General features: G+C 39.7%; 1 protein-coding gene and 1 pseudogene across 1 annotated transcript; both read right to left on the reverse strand.

The window, feature by feature from the left end:
* Positions 1-238: 238 nt before the first annotated feature.
* LOC148840216 (trace amine-associated receptor 13c-like) lies at positions 239-7,339 on the reverse strand (annotated as a pseudogene).
* Positions 7,340-16,864: 9,525 nt separating this feature from the next.
* LOC148840217 (trace amine-associated receptor 13c-like) lies at positions 16,865-17,929 on the reverse strand. Its single transcript, XM_088936634.1, has one exon. It carries the CDS (start codon positions 17,927-17,929, stop codon positions 16,865-16,867), a length of 1,065 nt encoding a protein of 354 aa, XP_088792760.1.
* Positions 17,930-24,269: the final 6,340 nt, after the last annotated feature.

A 24,269-nucleotide genomic window follows, 5' to 3' on the forward strand; every position in this document is an offset into this window, starting at 1 on the left:
TTGATTTATGTTTTAACAGGGGGGGCAATCACTTTTTCACACAGGGCCATGTAGGTTTGGATTTTTTTTCCCCTTAATAATAAAAACCTTCATTTAAAAACTGCATTTTGTGTTTAGTTGTGTTATCTTTCTCTAATATTTCAATTTGTTTGATGATCTGAAACATTTCAGTGTGACAAACATGCAAAAAAATAAGAAATCAGGAAGGGGGCAAACACTTTTTCACACCACTGTAATGTCAATGCATTGATAGTAGCTGTATACTGTATAAGTACAAATGTTCAGGAAATAAGTTGATCAGAGATGATGCTGTTTTAAAAATTCTTAGTGTTATAATCAGTCTCACAGACTTTTGAAACCAGGGGTAAAAGAAGGCATAAATAATAGGATTGAGAGAAGAATTAAAATATACCATCCAACCTAGAATATTATTTACTACTAAAGAAGAAGAAGATAAAATGTCATCACTATTAACAAAACTGCACACATAATATGGCATTAAACACAGAAGAAACACAATAAGTAAAATCCCTAGCTTTTTGCCCGCTTTTCTTTCAGATTTTGTAGACATTTTACTTGTCTTTTTTTGACAAGAATGTGTTTGGTCCTTAACCATATTGATGACTTTTGCATGCCTTCTAGCTACAAAAAAAAAAACTTTTCCATACAATAATACTATCACAGAGCATGGCAAAATAAATGAAATAATGATATCAGCTATACCCCAGGTTTCACGGATAACTATACTACACTGTCCTAAACAAATATTTGTTTTTTTCTGTACCACTGATAAATTCTCCATTAAAATAAATGAGTGCTGAATTGTATAGGACTGCAAACAGCCACACAAACAACACAAGTGACCATGGTAAATCAACTGTCACTTTGGTGGAATATTGTAAAGGGTCACTGTCACCGGCCAAGTGACCAGGTTTGGCTCAAAAGAAAAGAAACTCCCACACAGCAGTCTTCAAATGCAAACAAAACTGGATTTATTGCCATCAAAATAGGGATAACAGGAAAAAAAAAACCCTCACAGGAGTCCTCTCTGCACACCTTCCCTCCAAGGCACCCTCTCCAGACTGAGCTCTCCCAGTCCCTTTTATAGACCCTCCTCTCCAAGGACCATCCTCTTAAAGGGACTCGCTCACATTTTCTTAACAGAGATGAGCAGCTTGCTCAAAATAAAGTATTCAACCATCAAAAAAAAAACTTATAAATTTTTTCATGCAATGTCATGCAATCGTGATATACTCGCTTAAACAAAACACCTAACCTTACATCGGTTGTTTATAGATGTCTCACCAGTAACCTTTCCCTTTAAGATAATTTGTGTGATACTACAAACAGGAAAGGTGACTGGTGGCTGTCTTGATCAACACAAAACAATACAATACAATATTCCAAATGGGGAAAACACTGCAGTGCTTTTAGGGAAACAACAAAAAGGGTAAGTATCATTCACACTTCATTTGTATCACATACACTCTCTCAAACATACCAGAAGGGTAGGGGTAGGTATTGGAGTATTTCACATTCAGAAAGAAAAAAAAACAAGCACTCTGTCACAGTCACACACAGCAAAGTACCGGTCAATAGCTATACAAGCAACATTATAAACTGAAACAGAAGCTGTGATACGACCAACTGTGTTGTAAAGCATGCAGAGCATTTCCTGAAAATATCAACAGCTTTCTATAAATAGAATTAAGCAGAAGGGCAACACAGCTGCTCCTGTTAGAAAGTCTGCCACAGCCAGAGAGACCAGTAGGAAGTTGGTTGGTGAGTGGAGCTGCTTGAAGTGAGAGATAGAGATGATCACCACCAGGTTTCCACACACTGTCAGCATCACCACTGCCACTGCAGAAATATACATCACCGCATAAACAGCTGTAGATCGCACTTCCTTAGTACAGGATGAGTTGTATGTCTGAAAATAATACTGCATTGCTTTAAATTCGTTTTTCCATGGAGCTGTAAATCAATTGTGTTCACTAAAGATGTAAAATATCAGAATTTAGATAAGTGTTGATGACTCTTCTGTGCTCCTTATGACACCTGTTGTCCTGGGGTTATGTGAGGAGCCTGGAGAGGAGCTCACATCCTCAGAACGAACTGAGAAAAAACAGAAAAAGAGAATAAACAAGAAGGAAACGTAAAAGAACTTTAAGCAAATCCAAATTAACAAAAAAAAATAAAGCAAACAGAAGCTCTGAAAAAGTGAGGTGAAAGATAACCTCAAGAAGAAGGGATCATATAAAGCTCCTGATCTCCCAGTACTGCTGTGATTTCTAATATTGAATATGTTCATAGTTTGAATGTATGACATATTGTAGTTCCTGTTGCTGACATTCATGTAATATAATCTGAAAAATGTAACATCATAGCTCCTGAGTTTATTTTTATTTGAGTGGAATATACTAATGAAGGTGTTTGTATTCATGATTATCGTATTGCTGGTTTGATCTAATTGCTTTTCTAGAACACTGTGACAAAAATTTCACACAATATTCTAAATGAAATCTCCCTGGTTCATTATGCAGTTATAACATAACATAATGATATGTCAGAATAAAAATTGAGAAAATGTCTTACTATGCAAAATTTGTTAATTAAGATAGGTAATAAATCTTGTACAATGAGAGAATAAAACCCATAACTACATAAAAGCACAATGCTGTTGGGTGATATCAATACTAACATTTTTTCTTCACACCAAAATAAAGCATTTCACCGTACAAAAACTTACAATCAGTGAAAGAAATTAAAATGGTACAATCTAATCACTTTATCCAGTACAGGGTCACAGGGGAGCTAGAGTCTAACCAGGCAAGCAATGGGGTGCAAGGCAGGATACACCCTAGATGGGATGCCATAACATAGTTAAGATGACAGTAGCCAAGAAGAGCAAAATGGAAGAACAAGCTACCAATTTGGAGCTTGTATAAGTAGAGTATGGTAATTCATATAACAAAAATGCTGATGCTATGTTGTTTTAAATTATGTTTAAATTAGCAACACAAATAGCTAATTTAAGTTTGGCCTCTTTCATTATCTGATACAGAAGGACAATGTCTAAGTAATTTATAGCAATTGAAAGTTCGCTAGTATCGAGTATCATCTGCCTGCCACACAACAGTGACATTTGTAGACTAGTGGATCATTTAAGGTGGTAAGTAATTCAGTGAGGAATGCATTTCTTGGCCAACTGATGACATTTCTCCTACACAGCACATCCAGTGTAATGCGTAGTGTTGTGATAAAGGAACACTCTGTAAACCATGAGTTCTTAACCTCCATTTCATTCTTGAATTGCCAACATGACTTTGAATATTCTGAAATAGTTTACAGAAGAGATTACTGTTACAAGTGGGGGGTTACAAAAATGGTGAAAATCAGGAATTGACCGAGCAGTTTAGTCAGTGAGTAAAATAATTTCCCAACTTGTAAGTGATTTCTCCAGAACATACCCGAGCAGCTGGTATAATTAGAAGCATGTGAATTATTTGTCCTCTAGTACAGCTTTGGTGAGAGGAATAATAATTCATGCACATTTGCTAAAACAAATATTTATGACAATGACTTGACCCAAACTACACTACACACAACAAAACAAACAATACACAACTTATTCTATGTATAGTATTCACAAACAAGGTGTTTCAGAGGCATAACATTCTGCTCACCCAGACTGCTACTAAGCATTATTTTTTAACATAACTTTTAATGCCTACAGAGGCCACATGAGAGATAAGCAGCCTTCTAACTAAATGCAATACAGCCTGCAGTTAAATCTCTCTCTTTGCACCCCAGATGCCACAAAAATAAATAGGAGCTTATCTCCCTACTCTAGAAATGCACCCACAAGCAGGAAGGATGTTTCTAACCTAGGTATCCTGAGTTCATTCTCAGCAAAGATGCTTCGTTGGAACATACTGTGCCTTGTGTGCTAAATAAACCTTTTTACTTTTTCAGTAGCTCCTATATTTTCTGAAAAAAACAGGGTAGCACACTCTCTTTAACAGGTTTCAAATACTTCGTTCCAGATAGTTTTTGTTTGGATGATCATGAAGTACGGGGTCTTGCCTGGTGCAAGCGTCGAGTTCCCACTCCTCTTACCTCTTACCTTATATTTTGTGTTTCTGTCCTGCTCCTTGACAATAACCCACACCCTAGCTAGTTATACCAAGGTAAATTTTAAAAATGTTTTTGCTGTAGAGATCCCCCAGACCTTAGCAAACATTCTCTCTTCTTTGAAGCTAGAAATATTTGCTCTTCCAAGGGTCACAAATTTTATCTGAAATCTAAAACACACTTCTCAGTCACACTACCAGTGTGTCACAGTGCAGTCAGTTGCTTGTTTTTATTTGGTACGGTATGTGGACACTGGTACCATGAAAGAAAACTTTCACTTTAGCTAGCCTTCTCCACCAACCACGAAGGCTTAAGACATTCTTGAAAAAGAAAAAAGGTTTCTTTACCACACAAGGCACAGTATGTTCCAACGAAGCATCTTTGCTGAGAATGAACTCTGGATTTTTCTTCCTGATGAAGAGAGAAGCTCCACAAGTCATCGAGACGCACTGTTTCCTACATTGTGATATTATGGCTTCTTAATTTCTTCCATAAATGCTATTGTATGCCGACGATGTTGAAACGCGACACGGCCTCGAACAGCAAGTACAGGAGTGGAAGACGCGCCTTGAACGATTCGGGATGAAACTGAACATCAAGAAGATGGAGTACCTGGAATGCAACGATCAAAACGATGGCACAATCACAGCTATAGGGTCCAACTGAACAAAGTGACCCAGTTCAAGTATCTAGGCTCATGTGCCAACTCCGACTGCACTACCCTCCAAGACGCCAAGACACGAGTCAGTGCCACTTGGATGAAATGGCGGCAGGTCACTGGAGTACTGTGCAACAAGAAGATCCCTTTGCGCCTAAAATCCAAAGCCTACCGCTCAGTGGTCAGACCAGTTGCCCTATACGGAACTGAATACTGACCAACGACAAAGAAACATGAACAGGCACTCCATACGATGGAAATGAAGATGCTGCGATGGACCCTCAGCTTGACAAGAAAAGACCATGTCATGAATGAAGAGGTGTGAGAAACACTCAAAGTCGCCCCAATCACTGAGAAATTGAGGGAATGGCGCCTGTGATGGTATGGACATGTGTTCCACAGCAGTGACACATCAATGGCAAAGACCGCCCTCGAATTGAATGTGGGAAGCCGCCGGCCCCGTGGATGACCATTTACGTGCTGGCTGGATCGGCTGAAAGACGACATGCGCCTCGCAAAAGTCACCTGTCGAGACGCTGCAGACTGTACGAAGTGGAAAAATCAGTGCAAACAAGCAGACCCCACATAAGTGGGAAAATGTGAAGAAGAAGAAAAATTTCTTCCAGAAACTCAAAGATGTCCTGTCAACAACTGTACAAATAGTGAACTTTATTCATGCCAGACCCTGGACCATTTAACCATTTTTTAATTCTTTACAATTACTGTGTCTTTAACCGAATACTGGTATCAAGAAGCAGTTTCTAATAAATATTTAATTTCACTGACTATACAATCCATTAAACTACTTCTATACACAATCATACATGATAACTGTTTTTTCTTGTGGTGGGGGTTATGATGTAGGGCTGAAGGGGGTTTGAAACCTCTCCAAGGTTAAGAACCCCTGTTCTAGAGTGATTCCAGCTTGCAATATCTCTGCTTTAACATGGAAACGAAACCTGATATTTTCAATATTAAAGATGCATCCATTCAGAATGCGCATCTAAAGTCTTTTTGGTGGCAAGTGTGCCGTGGCATACTGCAATATGAGTCCACTGGCCAAACTTAGATTTTCAATGGACAAAGAAGATGGATAGGTGGTACTTGTGGTGTATTAAAAAGTGAAACAGTAGCTTCGTTTAGTTTTTTGTACTACTTCTTTAAATTACTTAATACAGAATATTAAAATGAAATCATGTAACCAAGGTAAATTGCGGTGGCTAATGTTACGACCCCCCCTGTTTTTGGCTCACTCAGTCACTAGGGGATGAAGGAGCAGTGAACATAAAATGTTAAAGAATACCATTAATCGATTTACATCCCAGGACCTGCTCCCTGGGAGCAGATATAGGGCGACAAGAAAATGGGGGGTGACACAGGTATCGTTTCATTTCTGTCATTTATACCAAAACCAGTATAATAGTGAGTCCCTGAAACAAAAAACAAGCAAAACTAACGACCCTGCTGATAATGGAAAAAACAAACCTAACTAGCTCCAGCCCAGAAAATAAAAGTGGCAGAGCCAAAGTAAGGTCTTCCGCAATCTAAACTCACTATTCTACCATAAACTTTTTAACATAAATTACCATACAGGGACATAACTAAACCGATTAACAGAAGGACAAACCTATGGAACATGTACTGTAAGCCTTAGTTGCCAAACAAAAGTCCACAATCAAGTACATAATTAATGCACACTGCAGATAAGTGAGCAAATAACTCAAAACTCCACACAAGGCAGAGAGAGAAACTCTGCTTCTAGATGGTTGTAAAAATGAGAGACAAGCTTCTTTTTTTTCCAAGATGGAGGAAACTGGAATTTATTTGGAGATGAGAGGCGGGCCCAGCAGCTAAACATCCAATTAACAAAACAGGAAACGTCTTCTACCCAGATTAATTCAATTAACCAACAAGAAAAAAAACAAACAAACACGGCCAATTTAGGGCCGTGACACTTAAAATAAAAATAAAGTAAGTAATAAAGTAAAATAATTCAAATTTGTCATGCCCAGATACAGTAGGCAGTGGCTCACATCCCCCGGCAGCTACGAGGGACTGCAGTTCTTCCCCACATAAACACATTCCTGACGGAGCTCCAGTTATTACACATGCGGGTCGTGTTCCGATTCGCCCCTCATTCTATCAAGACGGCTCCTCATCTAATCAAGCCTAACTGTCTGTAAAACTCCTGAACTGCCATGGGGAAGGCACTCTGTCATTTGAGATCCCAGATAGTGATACGCTGTGTTCTGTCATCACGTCTCTTGGTTCTTTCGAGTGAAATTTAGAAGAAACCCTGTTTGTGACTTCTAAGCCCAAACGTCTGATTCCTGCCCTGACCCTGTTCTGCCGGAAACTTCCCCGTGGCTCATTTTCCTGCCAGCAGAACCAACCTTTTCCTTGCCTGGATTCAGCTCTGTCTGCCTGTTTATTCAAAGCTTCTTATCTCCTTCTTTTCTTAACCTTCCTCTACAGTCTCCGACAGTTTCCGGAAATTACCGAGCATCTGCAGTTGGATTGACTGCCTGTTTAGGACGCACCTGTCATCCCGAGCAACCGCGTCATAAGAATATTAACAATATTAATGTTTGAATACAAATATAATATATTTATGTAGATGTTAGTGGTAGCCAATAAAAAAGGTACACAATATTATTCCACTTTCTTCATAAACATTTTCCTGCACGAAATTCTTTAACTCAGTCTCTTGCTGTGGTTATTTTGGAAACGATTTGATGTGCTCATTAGAAACAACATTATCCTTGAACACTTGCTGTCATTGTTGTTGTTGTTCAAAATGAAACACAAATTAGAGTGACGCATTGGTGATTCAAAGGTTTGGGTTTGTTCAAAGTTATACTTTTGACACAATGTTCCTTGGGCATATTGGAATAATAAAGACTCTTTCTATAATAATAAAATATAATATATAATACATATACCATATTGACATTTTTATTAATTCTATATTTTTACAGTCCTCTGCTCAAGGACACTACACCTGACTCACCACCTCATCATCTAGTTACAAATGTACCTTAAAATATATAATGAATACATTCAAATTACTACATACATTTTTATTTTAATTTGACCTCTTTTTTTGTTTTTCTCAGTATCTGTTAATTTGCTTTTAAATATGATGTGTTTTTAAAGCCCATATGTCTATTAGATTTCTTGTAATTAAAAACTTAAACATTTTCTCTTATAATAAAATCTAATAAATAATATTTATACTATTTTGGCATCTTTATTAATTTTATATATAAAACTATTTTAAATATTCGCTTTACATACACAATATCTTAAACCTATAGCAGCTGCCCAGCACATGGAAAGGTTTCAAACTATTGTATCACCATCTTTTATTGAGGACATATAGTATCAGATATTAAACTGAGAAGGGCATATTGCAGCAATTCCTGTTAGTTTTCCCTTGCAGACCTGGCATTGAAGGGGACTGACAGACTAAGGAAGAAAATTACTGGTGTAACTAACCATCCAACGTTTGTCCATCAGCTGGTTCAGCTGGTTATCATCAGCCATTCAATTGTTGATCATTACTATTTCACACTACGATGTGTTTGAATCTATTCAATTCAATGAGCTTTATTGGCATGATAGATGAATTACAGTGTTGCGGCAAGGCTTATTAAAAATACAGGAATTAAGTTTGTTGCTCCCTTGCCAGTCTCTCCCTCATCTCAAGTGGTGCTTGATACAGAGAGGCCATTCCATTTGGTTCACATTTAAGGTGTTTTTCTAGCTGATAGAGTGTCCCGATAAGGAACAACTCCCAAAGCTGAGATTCTCCAGCAACCCTAATAAATGGTCATCTCTGGTGCCTTACTGTCCGGGAGATTCCAAGAGAGAGTCTCATCCTGAGTTGTTTACAACTCTAAGGTCAGAGTGCATTGTTACTCATCATCAGCCAATCAGGAACTGGTAGGGCAGGTTAACCCCACGTGGGTCTCGGATGCCCACAGAACTTTCAACCAATGAACGACCGTAGTTCCTCCAGGTAAAACAGGGAGCACAGTACTCCTCCAGGGCTCCTCCTGGACATTCTCAGACTCAGCTCGGACAATCACAAAACGGCCAGTGTGTCCGAATGTCAGGACTTTCCTTTGTTCTAAGAGTCGAGAACAGAGGTCACCAGCACGTAAACAAGGGATCCACCCGAGGTTAGCCCAGCAGCAAGCCTCGTGAACCCATCGCGAAAGCTCACCTGATCAACAAGTGAACTACAGTCGGAACTGTGGACAGCTAAATATCAGAATTCAGAACTAGCGCGACATCAGGAACGAACCGGTCTTCTTCTTGTCTAAAGAGTGTGACCTGCTTGGACCCGCAGTCACTTTTCGCATGTGCACAAACTCTGCTGGTAAGCCAGAACTAACTAGCCGGTCTTCAGAGAGCCCACTGCTAGAGCATCGCAGCGGGAATCTCTCCTACTTCTCTCCAGCTGCAACAGCACTGCCTGGCACCGGGCCAGAGAGCGCCGATTGGACACAGCAACAAGCCTGCCATTGTTTCTTTGTGTCCGCGGGAGATCTAAATCCCCACAGATTGGATGAGTATTCAACATTCTGCATTACAGCTCGAGAATTAATTATTACCTCAACCCCAGTTGATATCAATTTAATTCCTATGAGTGATGTACTTGCTTTTGAGTATCTAGTGTAGAAGTTGTAATCCAAGTTCATTTACGAAACGGTCTAAATGAATGGTATACTGAATGTATGTCCCTCTTGGTTTGTAACTCTTCGTGATTGAATATATATATTTTGTATTCTGCTAACCCTCACGATAAGATCTGTTATGTTTTTATGCACATTTTATGTATTAATAAATGTATTGTCGTGTATTAGTATCCGTGTGTGTGCGTTGCTGAGTATCCCTCTAGGTCAGTCTTCTAATAGCCATCAAAGAATCAGGGGATCATGTACTGTGCTGTCAGCTGAATTTCATCTTCATACTTCTAGTATGTTTCCTAAATTACTCATATTTTTAGTGATTGGTTTAATATTTTTTCCCATCTATTCACATAAAATGAGATTGCTCAAATTAGCCATGTAATTTTGTCCAATATAAATATTTATAACATTTTTTCCTATTAGGCAATCCTACTTTTTCTGCATTTCCAGAAAAGTTATGCAGCTGTGTACTCAAGACACTATCTAATCAGCTCTCCCAACATGAAGACGTTTTGTTTGTAAGTGCTAAGTATGTCCATATTTGATCAGGCTTAACCGACAACACAAAACAGTAGAATTGTTGTACTGTCATGAGAATGTACTGTTACTTACATTCAAACATATATTTGATGGTACGCTGCAGGAATTAGTCAACTATGTTCACATATGTGTTGTAGGGGTTTTGTGAATTTAGTGGGATAATTTATTAATTGTAGCAATAAACACAAGGTGATTTGTTCTGGCTATTAGAAAATCAATCGATCAGCTTTCACGACCATAAGGGTGCTCCGGCCCTTTCGTATTTTAGTTGACTATGAGCACCCGCCCCCGGTTTTGCCTCCTTATTTAAGCCTGGCACTCTCACTATTCCTGGCTCAGCATTGGAAGATGGATGCCCGGAAGCCCGCCTGGAGAGACCTGATGGCATAGGCTTCTGTTACGACCCCAAGTGTCTAGGGATATTGGGGTGTAACATTTAGGATAATTCTTTTGGAAGCAGGTGGGTTTTGGTGAGGGACTAGGAAGTGTGATAACAAGGGTAAGGAACTAGAGTGGTGCCAAAGGAAAGAAAATAACAAACAAAATGGAGCTGGCTAGGAAAGTGAGGGAAAGCTAACCTGACTGCAGAAGAAAACCCGAAACACATGGTCTTCGGCGTCTTCAACACTCTAACTAACCTCCACTGACTACCCAAAACCATACCAAGAAAAATGGCACTCACCCGTACTAAACTAGTGTACTAATACAAAATCAACTAAGTGTGTAAAGTGTACCCAGCAACCTAAACTAACCTTATATACAAAAGTTCACACAAAAACACAAGTGAACCAGGAATACAAATAAGGGAAAACAAGAGTAATCAACAGGAGCAGGGTACAAAAGAACACAAAAGTTGAACATGTAACACGTTAGGGCAAGGTAATGGCAAAACAAGGATAAACACAAACAAACAAAAGTACAAAGAAAACAACAGAAAACCAACAAAACAACAAAGCCGAAGCAATACAAAAATACACACCCACAAAGCAAAACAAAACAAACCAACAAAGCCAAAGCAATAACCAAAAGCGAAGCGATAACCAAAACCAAACGGGACTAAAGTCAAATGAAAGGCCTCTCCTTGCTGAAACCCTCCATGTTATATGCTGAATAAGATGTGTTCTGATTGGCTGAGAGCTAATTAATGATGACATCATACTGAAAGTGTGGTGTAATGGTGGGCCAATGGGGAAGGGAGAACAATCAAGGGTCAGCAATGTGGACATAACAGAAAAAACACACACAGAACACACACTGGGACGTAACAGCTTCATCACACTGTCATGATCTCCTGAGTCCGGGGCTCGGAGTGCCTGACCTTGTTACTGTTTTTATCCTCCTGGTTCCCTGTCCCTGATCCTGTTCCAGATCCCGTTCCAGTTTTAATCTTGTCTGTCTCTGATTGAATCTCCTGGCTCCTGGACCCTGGACTGTGCCCTAGTTTCCCCTTTGGACTACCCTAGGACTTGTTCGCCTGCTACACGCCCCCTGAGCACCAGATCACAGCCATCACGCCCCCCTGTCTGTCATCCCATCCTGCTCCTGCTGTGTTTCTCTTGAAGTCTTATTCCAGTCACTTGCAGATTATATCGTCTGCATAGGGTCCAAAATATGGTTCACGGGAGCCTGGACCGGCTCCCCTGACATCAGCAACGCACACACACGGATTCAATACATGAGGTATATTTATTAATACAGAAATTGTGCATATAAACATATAACAGTCTGCCTGGATACAGACGGCAGATCTTACTGTGAGGGTTATCAAAGTGCATGGTATATAATCACGAAGAGATGCAAAACACAAAGAGATACAAAGAATATGCTTCAGTATACCATGCGGCTATACTATCATTAATCGGTCTATATTAGCTATTCAAAAGTAAATACATTACTCATATGAATTGAATTGATATCAACTTGTGTTGAAATAACAGTTGAATTCTCGAGATGCGATGTAGAACATTGGGTTTACTTATCCAGATATGGATTCCTATTTCCTGGCACGGACATCAAAGACTAGCTAGTGGCTGCGTCCAATCGCTGCAGGGTTTAATAGGTGTCATCCCGGTGTCCTCTAGCTCCCGGCCAACCAGTCGGGGTGCAACTCGGAGTCAGGCGAATTAGGAGGAGAGATTTCTGCTGTGGCGATGCGCCCGACAGTTTCTCTCTCAGGGACCTACTAGTAGTCCGGCTGACTAGTAGAAAGTCTCCATGCACAAAGGGTGACCGCGGTCTGAGCAAGTCACTCTTTAGGGGGAAGAAACTTCGTGTGCTTCCGGTGTAGCGCTGCTGTTAAATAAAAACTTATTCAGGTTGTTGACAAGAGTCCAAACGTATACTCCGGTGATCAAGTGAACATCCACTTTGGTTAGCGATTTATGTACGGGCATTCCCTGGGCAGACACTTTGCTGAAACAAGGTTCCAGTCCCTATACAGACAACACTGGCCGTCACGTGATTGTCTCTGAGGGTGTGAAAATTGGCCAGAGAAACAAAGTTTCTGAGCTGTGCAGTGTCTTTTAAACCAGAACCAAGACAGATGACGAAAGTTTAGCGGGCATTTCAGACACACGTGGGGTTACCATGCCCTGCAGGTTCCTGATTGGTTGGTCAAGGTGAGAGATGAGTAACAATGACCTCTGACATCTAGGACCACAATCCAGATGTTCTCACGAATCTCACAGACAGATAGGCGCCAGGAATGGCCATTGATCACGATAGCCAGGCATGGCTGGGCGCATCCCCACTTGGGATCTGCTCCTTATCTGAGAGAAAACACCTTAAATCAGAACTGCATGAATAGCTTCTCTATGGCTGCACCACAGAGATGAGAAAGAGAGATGGGGCCTCATTTAGGAAAGCACAGCAACACTCAATTCTGGCTTATTAATAAGCATTGCCGCTACAGTGTATTGTATGGGTCAAAGGATTAATATTTTAAATATTAGATACATATGAAACCAATATGAATTAAATGGCAAACTGCAGTTTAACTTGTTTCTTACTGTATGTTATATTCACACAGGTAAATATTGGTTTGATTAACAATAAATAATATTTATTAATAATAATAAAGGTCTATAATTAAAGGTTATAAATACTGTGGTGTTATTATTGATAATAAACTTCTATTATCTTGATAATAAACCATCTCAAAATGTAAGTCTAGATTGTATTTTCTTATGTAAATTGAAGAAACTGAATACTAATTAATCTGTAATATAAACCTTTTATAGATGTTTTATAGAATCGGTCCTTGCATTAACCACCACACCCTGGTTGGGATCTCTTACCATCTCCAACCAGAATAGGCTGGAGAGAGTGGTATCTCTTAGTAGTAAAATAATGGGCACTAGGCAGCATAGTCTTAAACACATATCTGAAAACATACTAAAAGGGCAATGATCCTTGATATTACCCTCCCCTTCAAAGTCGTATGCCTTTTTACCATCTGCATGCAGGATACAGTCCCTAACTATGACAATTAAGCAGGACTTTTCCAACTTCTGCCTGTGGCCGTTAGGGCGCTGAATTCTAAGGGTTGCCTTATGTTTCATGTTTCATTATCCACCATAAAAAAGGAGATGCTTAGATCTTCTCACCTCCTTCCTTTTTTAACGAGGTCATTCATTCACCTGTTTTATAATACTTTAGGGAAATATCATATAATCTATATAATACACCAGAGTGTTGATCCTGATGCTTTAAACATAATATGATTTGTTTATTGCAACATGTATGTTTGTCAGTCGACCCCCAAGCCACAAACTGTAGTCCTGGGGCGGCATGTCACCAGATTACACATGCGCGTTTGGGTGGTATGACGCTGTTTGTTTGATGAACCCCTCTGGGTTCTTAAAATGTGCCAGTGGTTCCCTTTTCAGAAAAGCCTGCTCAGTTCCCCCCCAAAAAAACTACAGAGGTATTAGTCAATGAAAGATTTTCCATTCCCTTTCTGAGTAACAAGTATTCAGTCCTCTATTACACTGGAAGAGCTGGAACTGACGAATTTATGTCAGACTCCTCTGCTTTCTCCATCTCTCTTCGATGCAAAATATAGGTCTTTCCTTGCATTCACTAGAACCACTGGCACACTGAGCTGGGCTCACCCTTCCACGGCCAGTTGTCACTGCACTGGAAGATACACTTTCCCTGTCTCTTCCACCACCTTCTGGCGCGCCTCACCCCGTGTGCTGGAAAATTCAAATCCAGAAATACCTTACTCACTTGAAAAACTAAGTTCTCTCTGGATCCATCTATCTTTATTAAATCAATGCCTAATAAAATTTATGCAAGTGAAGGATTGGATTTTATGTTTTGTATAACATAACTGTAACCAGAGCACTTTTAACCTGTAGCCTACAAAACAATAGCTTATATCTAGCACATTTTGATAAAAATGTTTTTTGTGACATTTGCTAAAAATAAAATGCAGACAGATGACAGGGATAAATTGTCTGATCAACGAGCTATGTAGCACTTGATAAAAACAAAGGAGCAGATGGTAGATTGTTATAAATAGCCTAATGAACTTTAAGTAACAGACGGTGGAAAAGGTTTACCCCTAACCATAGGATGAGATCATTTGTCAGTTTAGCCAGCAGGAGGACATGGCTTCTACAGTATGTTGTGGTTTTAGGAACAAATGTTGGTACAGGCTATAAAAAAGACATACAAGTATCAGAGCAACTGGCAGAGCACTCTAGCTCGCATGTGCTGCTACTGTGTCTTCACTTCAGTACTGAAATAAAGGCCTGATAATCACTTCACCTCTGTAGCGTGCACTCTCTTTCTTTGTCCCAGTCTCCTGTAGAGCACTCCTGTGCTAAACTCTCTTCAAATCAGGAATCCACTAACACTCCCCCTCTCTGAACTCCAGGTTGTTAGTTGAATGGCGTTCCACGGGAGTCCTACTATTAAGTCAGTCAAGTCAGGAGTGTCGAATTTACTCCAGTGAAGGAAGATGCTTTAAAAAAGCCTCTGCTTGTTCCATCATTCTATCGATGTTGAAGGATAGGCTTTTGATGTATGAATGTTTAAAGGATGTATTTTGAATGTGCTCAGGATCACAAATGAAGTTCCTTGTGGTAAAAAAACAAAAGTTCTTCTAAGTCCAATATATATTGAAACTGTTTTTTTAATTGCAAATCATTCAAACAAAAAAATCAAATAAATTAATGCACATTATATATATATACAGTGGTGTGAAAAAGTGTTTTCCCCCTTCCTAATTTCTTATTTTTTTGCATGTTTGTCACACTGAAATGTTTCAGATCATCAAACAAATTGACATATTAGACAAAGATAACACAAGTTAACACAAAATGCAGTTTTTAAATGAAGATTTTTATTATTAAGGGAAAAAAAAAATCCAAACCTACATGGCCCTGTGTGAAAAAGTGATTGCCCCCTAAACCTAATAACTGGTTGGGCCACCCTTAGCAGCAACAACTGCAATCAAGCGTTTGCGATAACTGGCAATGAGTCTTTAACAGCGCTGTGGAGGAATTTTGGCCCACTCATCTTTGCAGAATTGTTGTAATTCAGCCACATTGGAGGGTTTTCGAGCCTTAACCGCTTTTTTAAGGTCATGCCACAACATCTCAATCGGATTCAGGTCAGGACTTTGACTAGGCAACTCCAAAGTCTTCATTTTGTTTTTCTTAAGCCATTCAGAGGTGGACTTGCTGGTGTGTTTTGGATCATTGTCCTGCTGCAGAACCCAAGTGCACTTCAGCTTGAGGTCACGAACAGATGGCCGGACGTTCTCCTTCAGGATTTTTTGGTAGACAGCAGAATTCATGGTTCCATTTACCACAGCAAGTCTTCCAGGTCCTGAAGCAGCAAAACAGCCCCAGACCATCACACTACCACCACCATATTTTACTGTTGGTATGATGTTCCTTTTCTGAAATGCTGTGTTACTTTTACGCCAGATGTAATGGGACACACACCTTCCAAAAAGTTCAACTTTTGTCTCGTCAGTCCACAGAGTATTTTCCCAAAAGTCTTGGGGATCATCAAGATGTTTTCTGGCAAAACTGAGACGAGCCTTTATGTTCTTTTTGCTCAGCAGTGGTTTTCGTCTTGGAACTCTGCCATGCAGGCCATTTTTGCCCAGTCTCTTTCTTATGGTGGAGTCATGAACACTGACCTTAACTGAAGCAAATGAAGCCTGCAGTTCTTTGGATGTTGTTGTGGGTTTTTTTCTGACCTCTTGGATGAGTCGTCCCTGCGCTCTTGGGGTAATTTTGGTCGGCCGGCCACTCCTGGGAAGGTTCACCACTGTTCCATGTTTTCGCCATTTGTGGATAATGGCTCTTGCTGTGGTTCGCTGGAGTCCCAAAGCTTTAGAAATGGCTTTATAACCTTTTCCTGACTGATAAATCTCAATTACTCTGTTTCTCATTTGTTCCTGAATTTCTTTGGATCGCAGCATGATGTCTAGCTTTTGAGGATCTTTTGGTCTACTTCACTTTGTCAGGCAGGTCCTATTTAAGTGATTTCTTGATTGAGAACAGGTGTGGCAGTAATCAGGCCTGGGTGTGGCTAGAGAAATTGAACTCAGCTTTCCAAAGATGTGATAAACCACAGTTGATTTATGTTTTAACAGGGGGGGCAATCACTTTTTCACACAGGGCCATGTAGGTTTGGATTTTTTTTCCCCTTAATAATAAAAACCTTCATTTAAAAACTGCATTTTGTGTTTAGTTGTGTTATCTTTCTCTAATATTTCAATTTGTTTGATGATCTGAAACATTTCAGTGTGACAAACATGCAAAAAAATAAGAAATCAGGAAGGGGGCAAACACTTTTTCACACCACTGTAATGTCAATGCATTGATAGTAGCTGTATACTGTATAAGTACAAATGTTCAGGAAATAAGTTGATCAGAGATGATGCTGTTTTAAAAATTCTTAGTGTTATAATCAGTCTCACAGACTTTTGAAACCAGGGGTAAAAGAAGGCATAAATAATAGGATTGAGAGAAGAATTAAAATATACCATCCAACCTAGAATATTATTTACTACTAAAGAAGAAGAAGATAAAATGTCATCACTATTAACAAAACTGCACACATAATATGGCATTAAACACAGAAGAAACACAATTAGTAAAATCCCTAGCTTTTTGCCCGCTTTTCTTTCAGATTTTGTAGACATTTTACTTGTCTTTTTTTGACAAGAATGTGTTTGGTCCTTAACCATATTGATGACTTTTGCATGCCTTCTAGCTACAAAAAAAAAAACTTTTCCATACAATAATACTATCACAGAGCATGGCAAAATAAATGAAATAATGATATCAGCTATACCCCAGGTTTCACGGATAACTATACTACACTGTCCTATACAAATATTTGTTTTTTCTGTACCACTGATATTTCCATTAAAATAAATGAGTGCTGAATTGTATAGGACTGCAAACAGCCACACAAACAACACAAGTGACCATGTTAAATGAACTGTCACTTTGGTGGAATATTGTAAAGGATCACACACAGCAAAATACCGGTCAATAGCTATACAAGCAACATTATAAACTGAAACAGAAGCTGTGATACAACCAATTGTGTTGTAAAGCATGCAGAGCATTTCCCCACAATACCAACAACTTTCTATTAATAGAATTAAGCAGAAGGGCAACAAAGCTGCTCCTGTTAGAAAGTCTGCCACAGCCAGAGAGAGCAGGAGGAAGTTAGTTGGTGTGTGGAGCTGCTTGAAGTGAGAGATAGAGATGATCACCATCAGGTTTCCACACACTGTCAGCATCACCACTGCCAATGCAGAAATATACATCACCACATAAACAGCTGTAGATCGCACTTCCTTAGTACAGGATGAGTTGTAAGTCTGAAAACAGTACTGCAGAGTTTGAAATTGTGTTATGTCCATTGAATTATGAATCAATTAAATTTAATAACTCCTTATCGTTTATTGCACTGTGTTTAAGGCTTCCAGAAATTGAAAGTGGTTCAGGACTAATGAAGAAACAAAGGTATATGCATGTAACACATGTCAAAATGCACATCAAAACTGAATCAATTTATGTAATTTTATGCTCAGCAGATGATCTGTTCCGGGAGCAACCAACATCCTCAGAATGAACTGAGAATAAACAAAAAAGATAGCTAACAGTATGGAAACTTAAAAGAATGTGAAAAACAAACAATTACATCACAGAAAATAAAGTGAACTACTTATGAAATAAGATATCAAAGGGTAAATACAATCAGCAAAAACTTTGGAGGAAGAGATCATGCACAGCCCCTAATCTTCCTATGCTCCTGCAATTATTGCTACATTTGAACATTCTCGTAAATTGAAAATGACATATCTATTATCAGTGAATTGCAAGGAATATGTTGTGTAAAATCAGACAAAACAACAGGTTCATGAGTGTTTACACTTGCAAAAATGTTTGAATCGATGGTTAACATAACTGCTGATTTGAGCTTGGTTCTGTATTTACCTGGGGGTCTTCTAGCATTGTACAACAATTCAGATTCTGTTAGTGGTTGCTGAGATTAGTCAGGATATAATTTGTCTTCCAACAAAAGTGATCCCTGAAAACCCCTGGGTCCCATAAAGTTCCATGCTGTTCTGTGCGGATATATTCCTTTTCCAGGTGTTGCCAGCTCTCCTATAAGAGCCCTGCAGTGCCGAGTTCAGTGTTGTAATAAGGCAACACACAATACTAGTTCCTGCTTCCTTTGTTCCTTTGTTTTGTGTTTCATTGTCCATTCTGATGAAGATCTGTTCAAAAGTTTAGTTCCTTTAGCCTATCAGGGTAGGATACTCCCTACTATTTTTCCCCTGGAAAGTACCTGGTTGCTCTAGACTTTTTTTTATAGAGCACATGATATTTGAAATGAGGCCTTACATGTGATTTATGTAATTTTAACATAACACTTTTTATATACATTTTATGCTTTTATCAATCCAGCCTAACATTTTGTTTGCCTTTTAAGCTGCTTTGCCACTTTATGAAGATGAAGAAAATGATGAGTGAACGTAAAAATCTAAGTATTTTGCAAAAGCAGACACTTCTGAGTGTTACCCAGCTTGTATCTTTCTTTTTGCATCTTTCACAAAGTGTGCTAAACCTCCTACTTTTTATCAAAAGCCATACAAAATATTGTGTTTGTCTTAATTATAGAACACATTACTTATTGTACTTGCCAAATGGTTGTGCTTAACAAAAGTTTGGGTTAAATTATAATTTTGAACTTTTGTTCTCCTACTCATCAATACTCACTTGCACTATAACTGTGTTTTTTTCTTAAACCCCTCCATCTTCCTCAACTGCATTCCAGCAGCACTTTCCCTGGATAATTCCTCTGAAGTGAAGCGTGTTGTGACAGCTCCAGGACTGTAATTTCCTCATCCAGCCGAGTTAATGTCACAGTATTAAGTATGCCATCCTATTATATTTGCCAACTCATCTTGTTGTAATTAGAATTTCACCAAAATACTGATCAGTTATTAATGAATTCCTCTTGCAGCTACCAGTGATCCCCTCATGTTTGAATCAACTTTTAATCTGAATAATCTGCTAACTTTCCAGAATCAATATGATTGATATAAAGAATCCGAATAAAAGATAAGAGCTACATCATCACACGACTGGTAATGTCTCAATAAGTAGATTGTTTTTTTTTTCCATTTTTTTGGAACTTTTTTAATTTGTTTATTCCTAAATGTAATAAATATATTGATTTTCTATTTTAAAGACAAATAATCCAAAGTTCTACATATACAGTAAAAGAAATGAACTCATTTAATCCACTGTGACATACTGTATACAACAGCACATCAAGTAGAAAAGTGAAAAATTACTTCACTAACTCAAGGGAGAACCTTTAACAGGCCCATAATGTTGTATCCTATAATACACCTGACGATTTGGATAACGTTTGCCTTTGGAATTCAGTTGTTTTCTCTCTCTCTCTGACTCCGCACAGGGTCTTTTCCCTCGGCATAAGTGACAGTAACTGCTTCATGCTGTACTTCCATTTATCTGTAGCAGTTAGAGATGCAGGACAATTTAAATTGCTTAAAGTTCTTTCTTTACTCAACCAGTGAAGTAATTTCACACTTCTCAAGTTAATCCATTGTGTATTTGGGTTGTTGGCACATCATGCTCTGCCCTTTACACAGGAGGGTGCTGTATGTCAGGGATGAATGAATTGGGTGATGCTGAGTAGCAGTCTGGGGTAGTTAGGCCTCTGAAACGCCTTGTTTGTAAATACTGTACATAGAGTAACTTGTGTGTTGTATGTTTTTTTTGTGTGTAGTCTAGTTTGTGTCTTGTGTCATTGTAATAAATATTTGTTTAACCAAGTGTGCCTGAATTATTACTCCTCTCAACAAGTTGGGGTTTATGAATACTTATTTTATTTATTGACTATACTGTTCGGTCAGATCCTGATTTTCACCAGTTTCGTAACCATATATTTTCTAAAAAAATTGAAAAAACCACGGGAGGGTGTCTAGACCTTATAGGATGATCCAGGACAATAGGCAATAGCCTATTATCTATTATCTATATAATGAATATAGATAAGTTCAACATAGGGGACACTTTTAACCTTAAATGTGAAACAAGTACAGGAGATCACAATAAACAAATTAAGGAAAATTAGTTTAGGACAAAGGAAACACTTTTCTTGGGGTAGTGGATAACCTGCGGACACCCCTGGCTGTGTTGTAATAAGCAGCTTCATGACTGTAACACATACACTGAATTTCTTTAAAACTTTTAATACCAAAGATTGCAAAACACTTCACAAAGAAGAAGTTGCACAATTAATCCACTCCTGAAGTACAGAACCCTGAAGTGTGATGGGCATATCAAGATGATAGCAGGGGAAGACTACTCAAGAGTAGCAGCCACAGGACACAGTAAACCAAGTTAGCAAGTGAGAAATTACTTTGCTGGTTGAAGAGAGGAAGAACGTTAAGCAGGCCAGATCGTTCTGCAGAAATTCAAGCTGTACTGCATGTTGTGACACCATGGGGTTGATGGTGGAAGATGTGTTCCAAGTGGGTTCACAGGAATTGACATGCCCCTACAGCCTGTTGGGGAACTTTCGGCACTATTTTTCCCCTATTAAACATTATCTGCTCCGAGCATAGTGTTTTTATATGCTCCTTCATCATGGTACCTAAAACAAGGAACATAATATTTGATTTGCTTTTTCTCATTCCATCAGAGCTATTTTACTTATTAACTATCTCTGAGCTCTCGGTTTGCAGATTCTCAGGCTCTGAGTCCCGTACAAATAATATGTCATCCTACATGTCATCATGTATCGCACACCTCTGTCCTTCACCTGTCTGACCTCAGCTGTGTTACTCTTTGAGGATGACATTGCCAGCACCCATATCACCCTTCAACTCACAACTGGCAGCCCACTGAAACTAAGCAGTTGTGAGACTGGTCAGTAACTGGATGGAAGACTTCTGGGAAAGCTTAGGCTGCTGCCGGAAGAGTTGTTAGTGGGGCCAGCAGGGGGTGCTCACCCTGTGGTCTGTGTGGGTCCTAAAGGGGACACTATACTGTAAAAAGGTGCTGCCCTTCGTAAGAGATGTAAAACTGAGGTTCTGACTCTCTGTGGTCATTAAAAATCCCAGTGTGTTTATTGAAAAGAGTAGGGGTGTAACCCTGGCATCCTGGCCAATTTTTTCCCATTGACCCTTACCAATCATGGCCTCCTAATAATCCCCATCTCTGAATTGGCTTTATCAGTCTGTTCTCGTCCCCTATAATAGCTGGTGTGTGGTGAGCATTCTGGAGCACTATGGCTGCCGTTGCATCATCCAGGTGGGGCTGCACACAAGTGGTGGTGGAGGGGATCCCCATTACCTGTGAAGCACTTTAAGTTGAGTGTCCAGAAAAGTTCTATATACGTGTAAGCAATTATTATTAATTAAGATGCCTTTACTGCTAATGTCGCTTGCCCTAAGTCAAGGACTCTTTCATTCTCGTCCCTTTCAGGAAGTAGCAGTGGAATCTCCCTCAACTCGGGACCTTCATTACTTTCCTGCTGGGACGACACAGCTGATACTCTTTGGGAGCCTTCTCTTAATGGCTTTTTGCTAGGAAACTCCCTGCTCCTTAATTTCCTGCTTCTGTCTAGGAGTTTCCCTACTCATAGACACCACACTCAGAGTCCAATCCCATGCTTGGAACTCTGACACCTGATGCCCCCCACCCCCGATGTAACACTCTCACAATTTCACCATGGCTACAGGCTCTCTCACTTTGTACCAGTCAGGCCTTGGATGTCTCTCCACTCAACACACTCAACACACAACTCAGAGACTCCAGTGCCTCAACCTCATGCCCAGACTCACAACACTCACATGTCGGATCTTCACAACGTGTCATTCTTGAGTCCCAGACTGTGCACTTGCAGCTGCCAGCACACCACTCTCTCATGCCCAGCCACCACTGCCTTTATTCACAACTCATACTTTGCCAGAGGCCTTATTCCCATGTCTTCTTCCCATTCTCTCAGGTCTAATTCTGCCATTTAGAGTCAAGGCTCACATAACTCACATATACTGTAGTAAGTCAGAGCTTCCTGCTCATCTCTCTCTCATGCCTGTCCTCACTGTCTTTATGCACATCTTATAACTCACACTTTTAAAACTCTCTTATCACACAAAACCTCAGGCTTTACTGTGTTCACTGCATGCCTACAGTCAGAGGTCAGTAGCCACATTTTTTGTAGCACTTTTTGCCCCTTGATACCTCAGGTAAAGGTTTATTCCATGCTTTAAGGGAAAGAAAAGTGACTCAATGTTTTGGCTGTGGAGACTTCTTCAGGTGTCAAGTAAGTCTAACACAGATAACGTAAGATAATGTATAGTTTCCATCACTACAAAGATTCCTACAGTATGTTATTAAATAATCTATGAGATATGGTATTACATCACCAACATGCACATGATTCAATCAATCAATCAAGGTTTATTTATCAATTCACGAACTGTACAGCGTACAGCGGTGTTGTCGGCAATTAAATGCTTTGTCCTTGAGCTCATTAAGAAGGATAGAAAAGTAGAAGGACAGGAATTTATAGGGTTGGCCCGTCAGAAAATCCAGGATCCAATTGCAGAGAGGGGAACTTGGTCCTAGGTCTTGGAGTTTAGTGATAAGCCTTTAGGGTACGATGGTGTTGAATGCTGAGCTGTAATCAACAAACAACTTTGTCACATACATTTCTTTCTTGTCTAAGCATGAGAGGCTGGTGTGTAGAGCAGTGACGATGGCATCCTCAGTTGATCTGTTCTGTCTGTATGCAGATTTCAGTGGGTCTGAGGTGTCAGGCAGTAAGGAGGTGATGTGTGCTTTGATCAGCCACTTGAGGAACTTCATGATGATGGATGTGAGTGCAATGGGGCGGTAGTCATTTAGGCAGTTGACTCCTGTTTTCTTGGGGATCAGGATGATGGTGGTTTTCTTAAAGCAAGAGGGGACTGTGCATTGAATGAGGGAGAGATTAAATATGTCCGTGATCTGTTGATCTGTGCAGGCCTTCAGGACACGACCCGGGATAGCATTGGGGCCAGGAGTCTTGCGTGGATTAGTCTTTTTAAAGACTTTGTACACGTCAGCTCTGGAGACAGACAGTGGGTGTTCCCACTGGTTTACTGGGATTTCCTTAGCTGGTTCCGTGTTATGGACTTCAAACTGTGCGTAAAATGAGTTTAGCACATCGGGGGGAAAAGCGATGTGTGTCGTGTTGCTGTGTTTCACTTTGTAATCTGTGATGGTGCGGATTCCGTTCCACATATTCCGAGTGTCCCGGTTGTTGTGATTCAAGTTTTAGCCTGTAGTTATATTTGGCTTTTTGGATGGCTTTTCTGAGATCGGATCTGGAAGTACGTGTCCTTGTCTCCAGAGTTGAAGGCGAATGTTCGAGCTCTGAGTTTAGCTCGTACTTCGCCATTTACCCACAGTTTTTGATTTGGGTATGTGCGAACAGTAATACTGGGGACAACATCTTCTGTGCATTTGCTGATATACTGTCGCTAGTAGCATAGTCCAGGTTAATGTCGTTCCCGGCAGCTTCGCGAAAAATCCACCAGTCAGTGGTGGCAAAGCAGTGACTTAGAATAGAGCCTAATTCCTCTGAACAGCGCTGAATTGTCCTTGTCGCAGGCTTCTCCTGCTTGAGTTTCTACCTATAGGCAGGGAGTAGCAGGATGGAGGTGTGATCGGATT

The sequence above is a fragment of the Atractosteus spatula genome, chromosome 2 (assembly GCF_055471065.1).
Source record: "Atractosteus spatula isolate fAtrSpa1 chromosome 2, fAtrSpa1.hap1, whole genome shotgun sequence".
Classification (NCBI taxonomy): Eukaryota; Metazoa; Chordata; class Actinopteri; order Semionotiformes; family Lepisosteidae; genus Atractosteus; species Atractosteus spatula.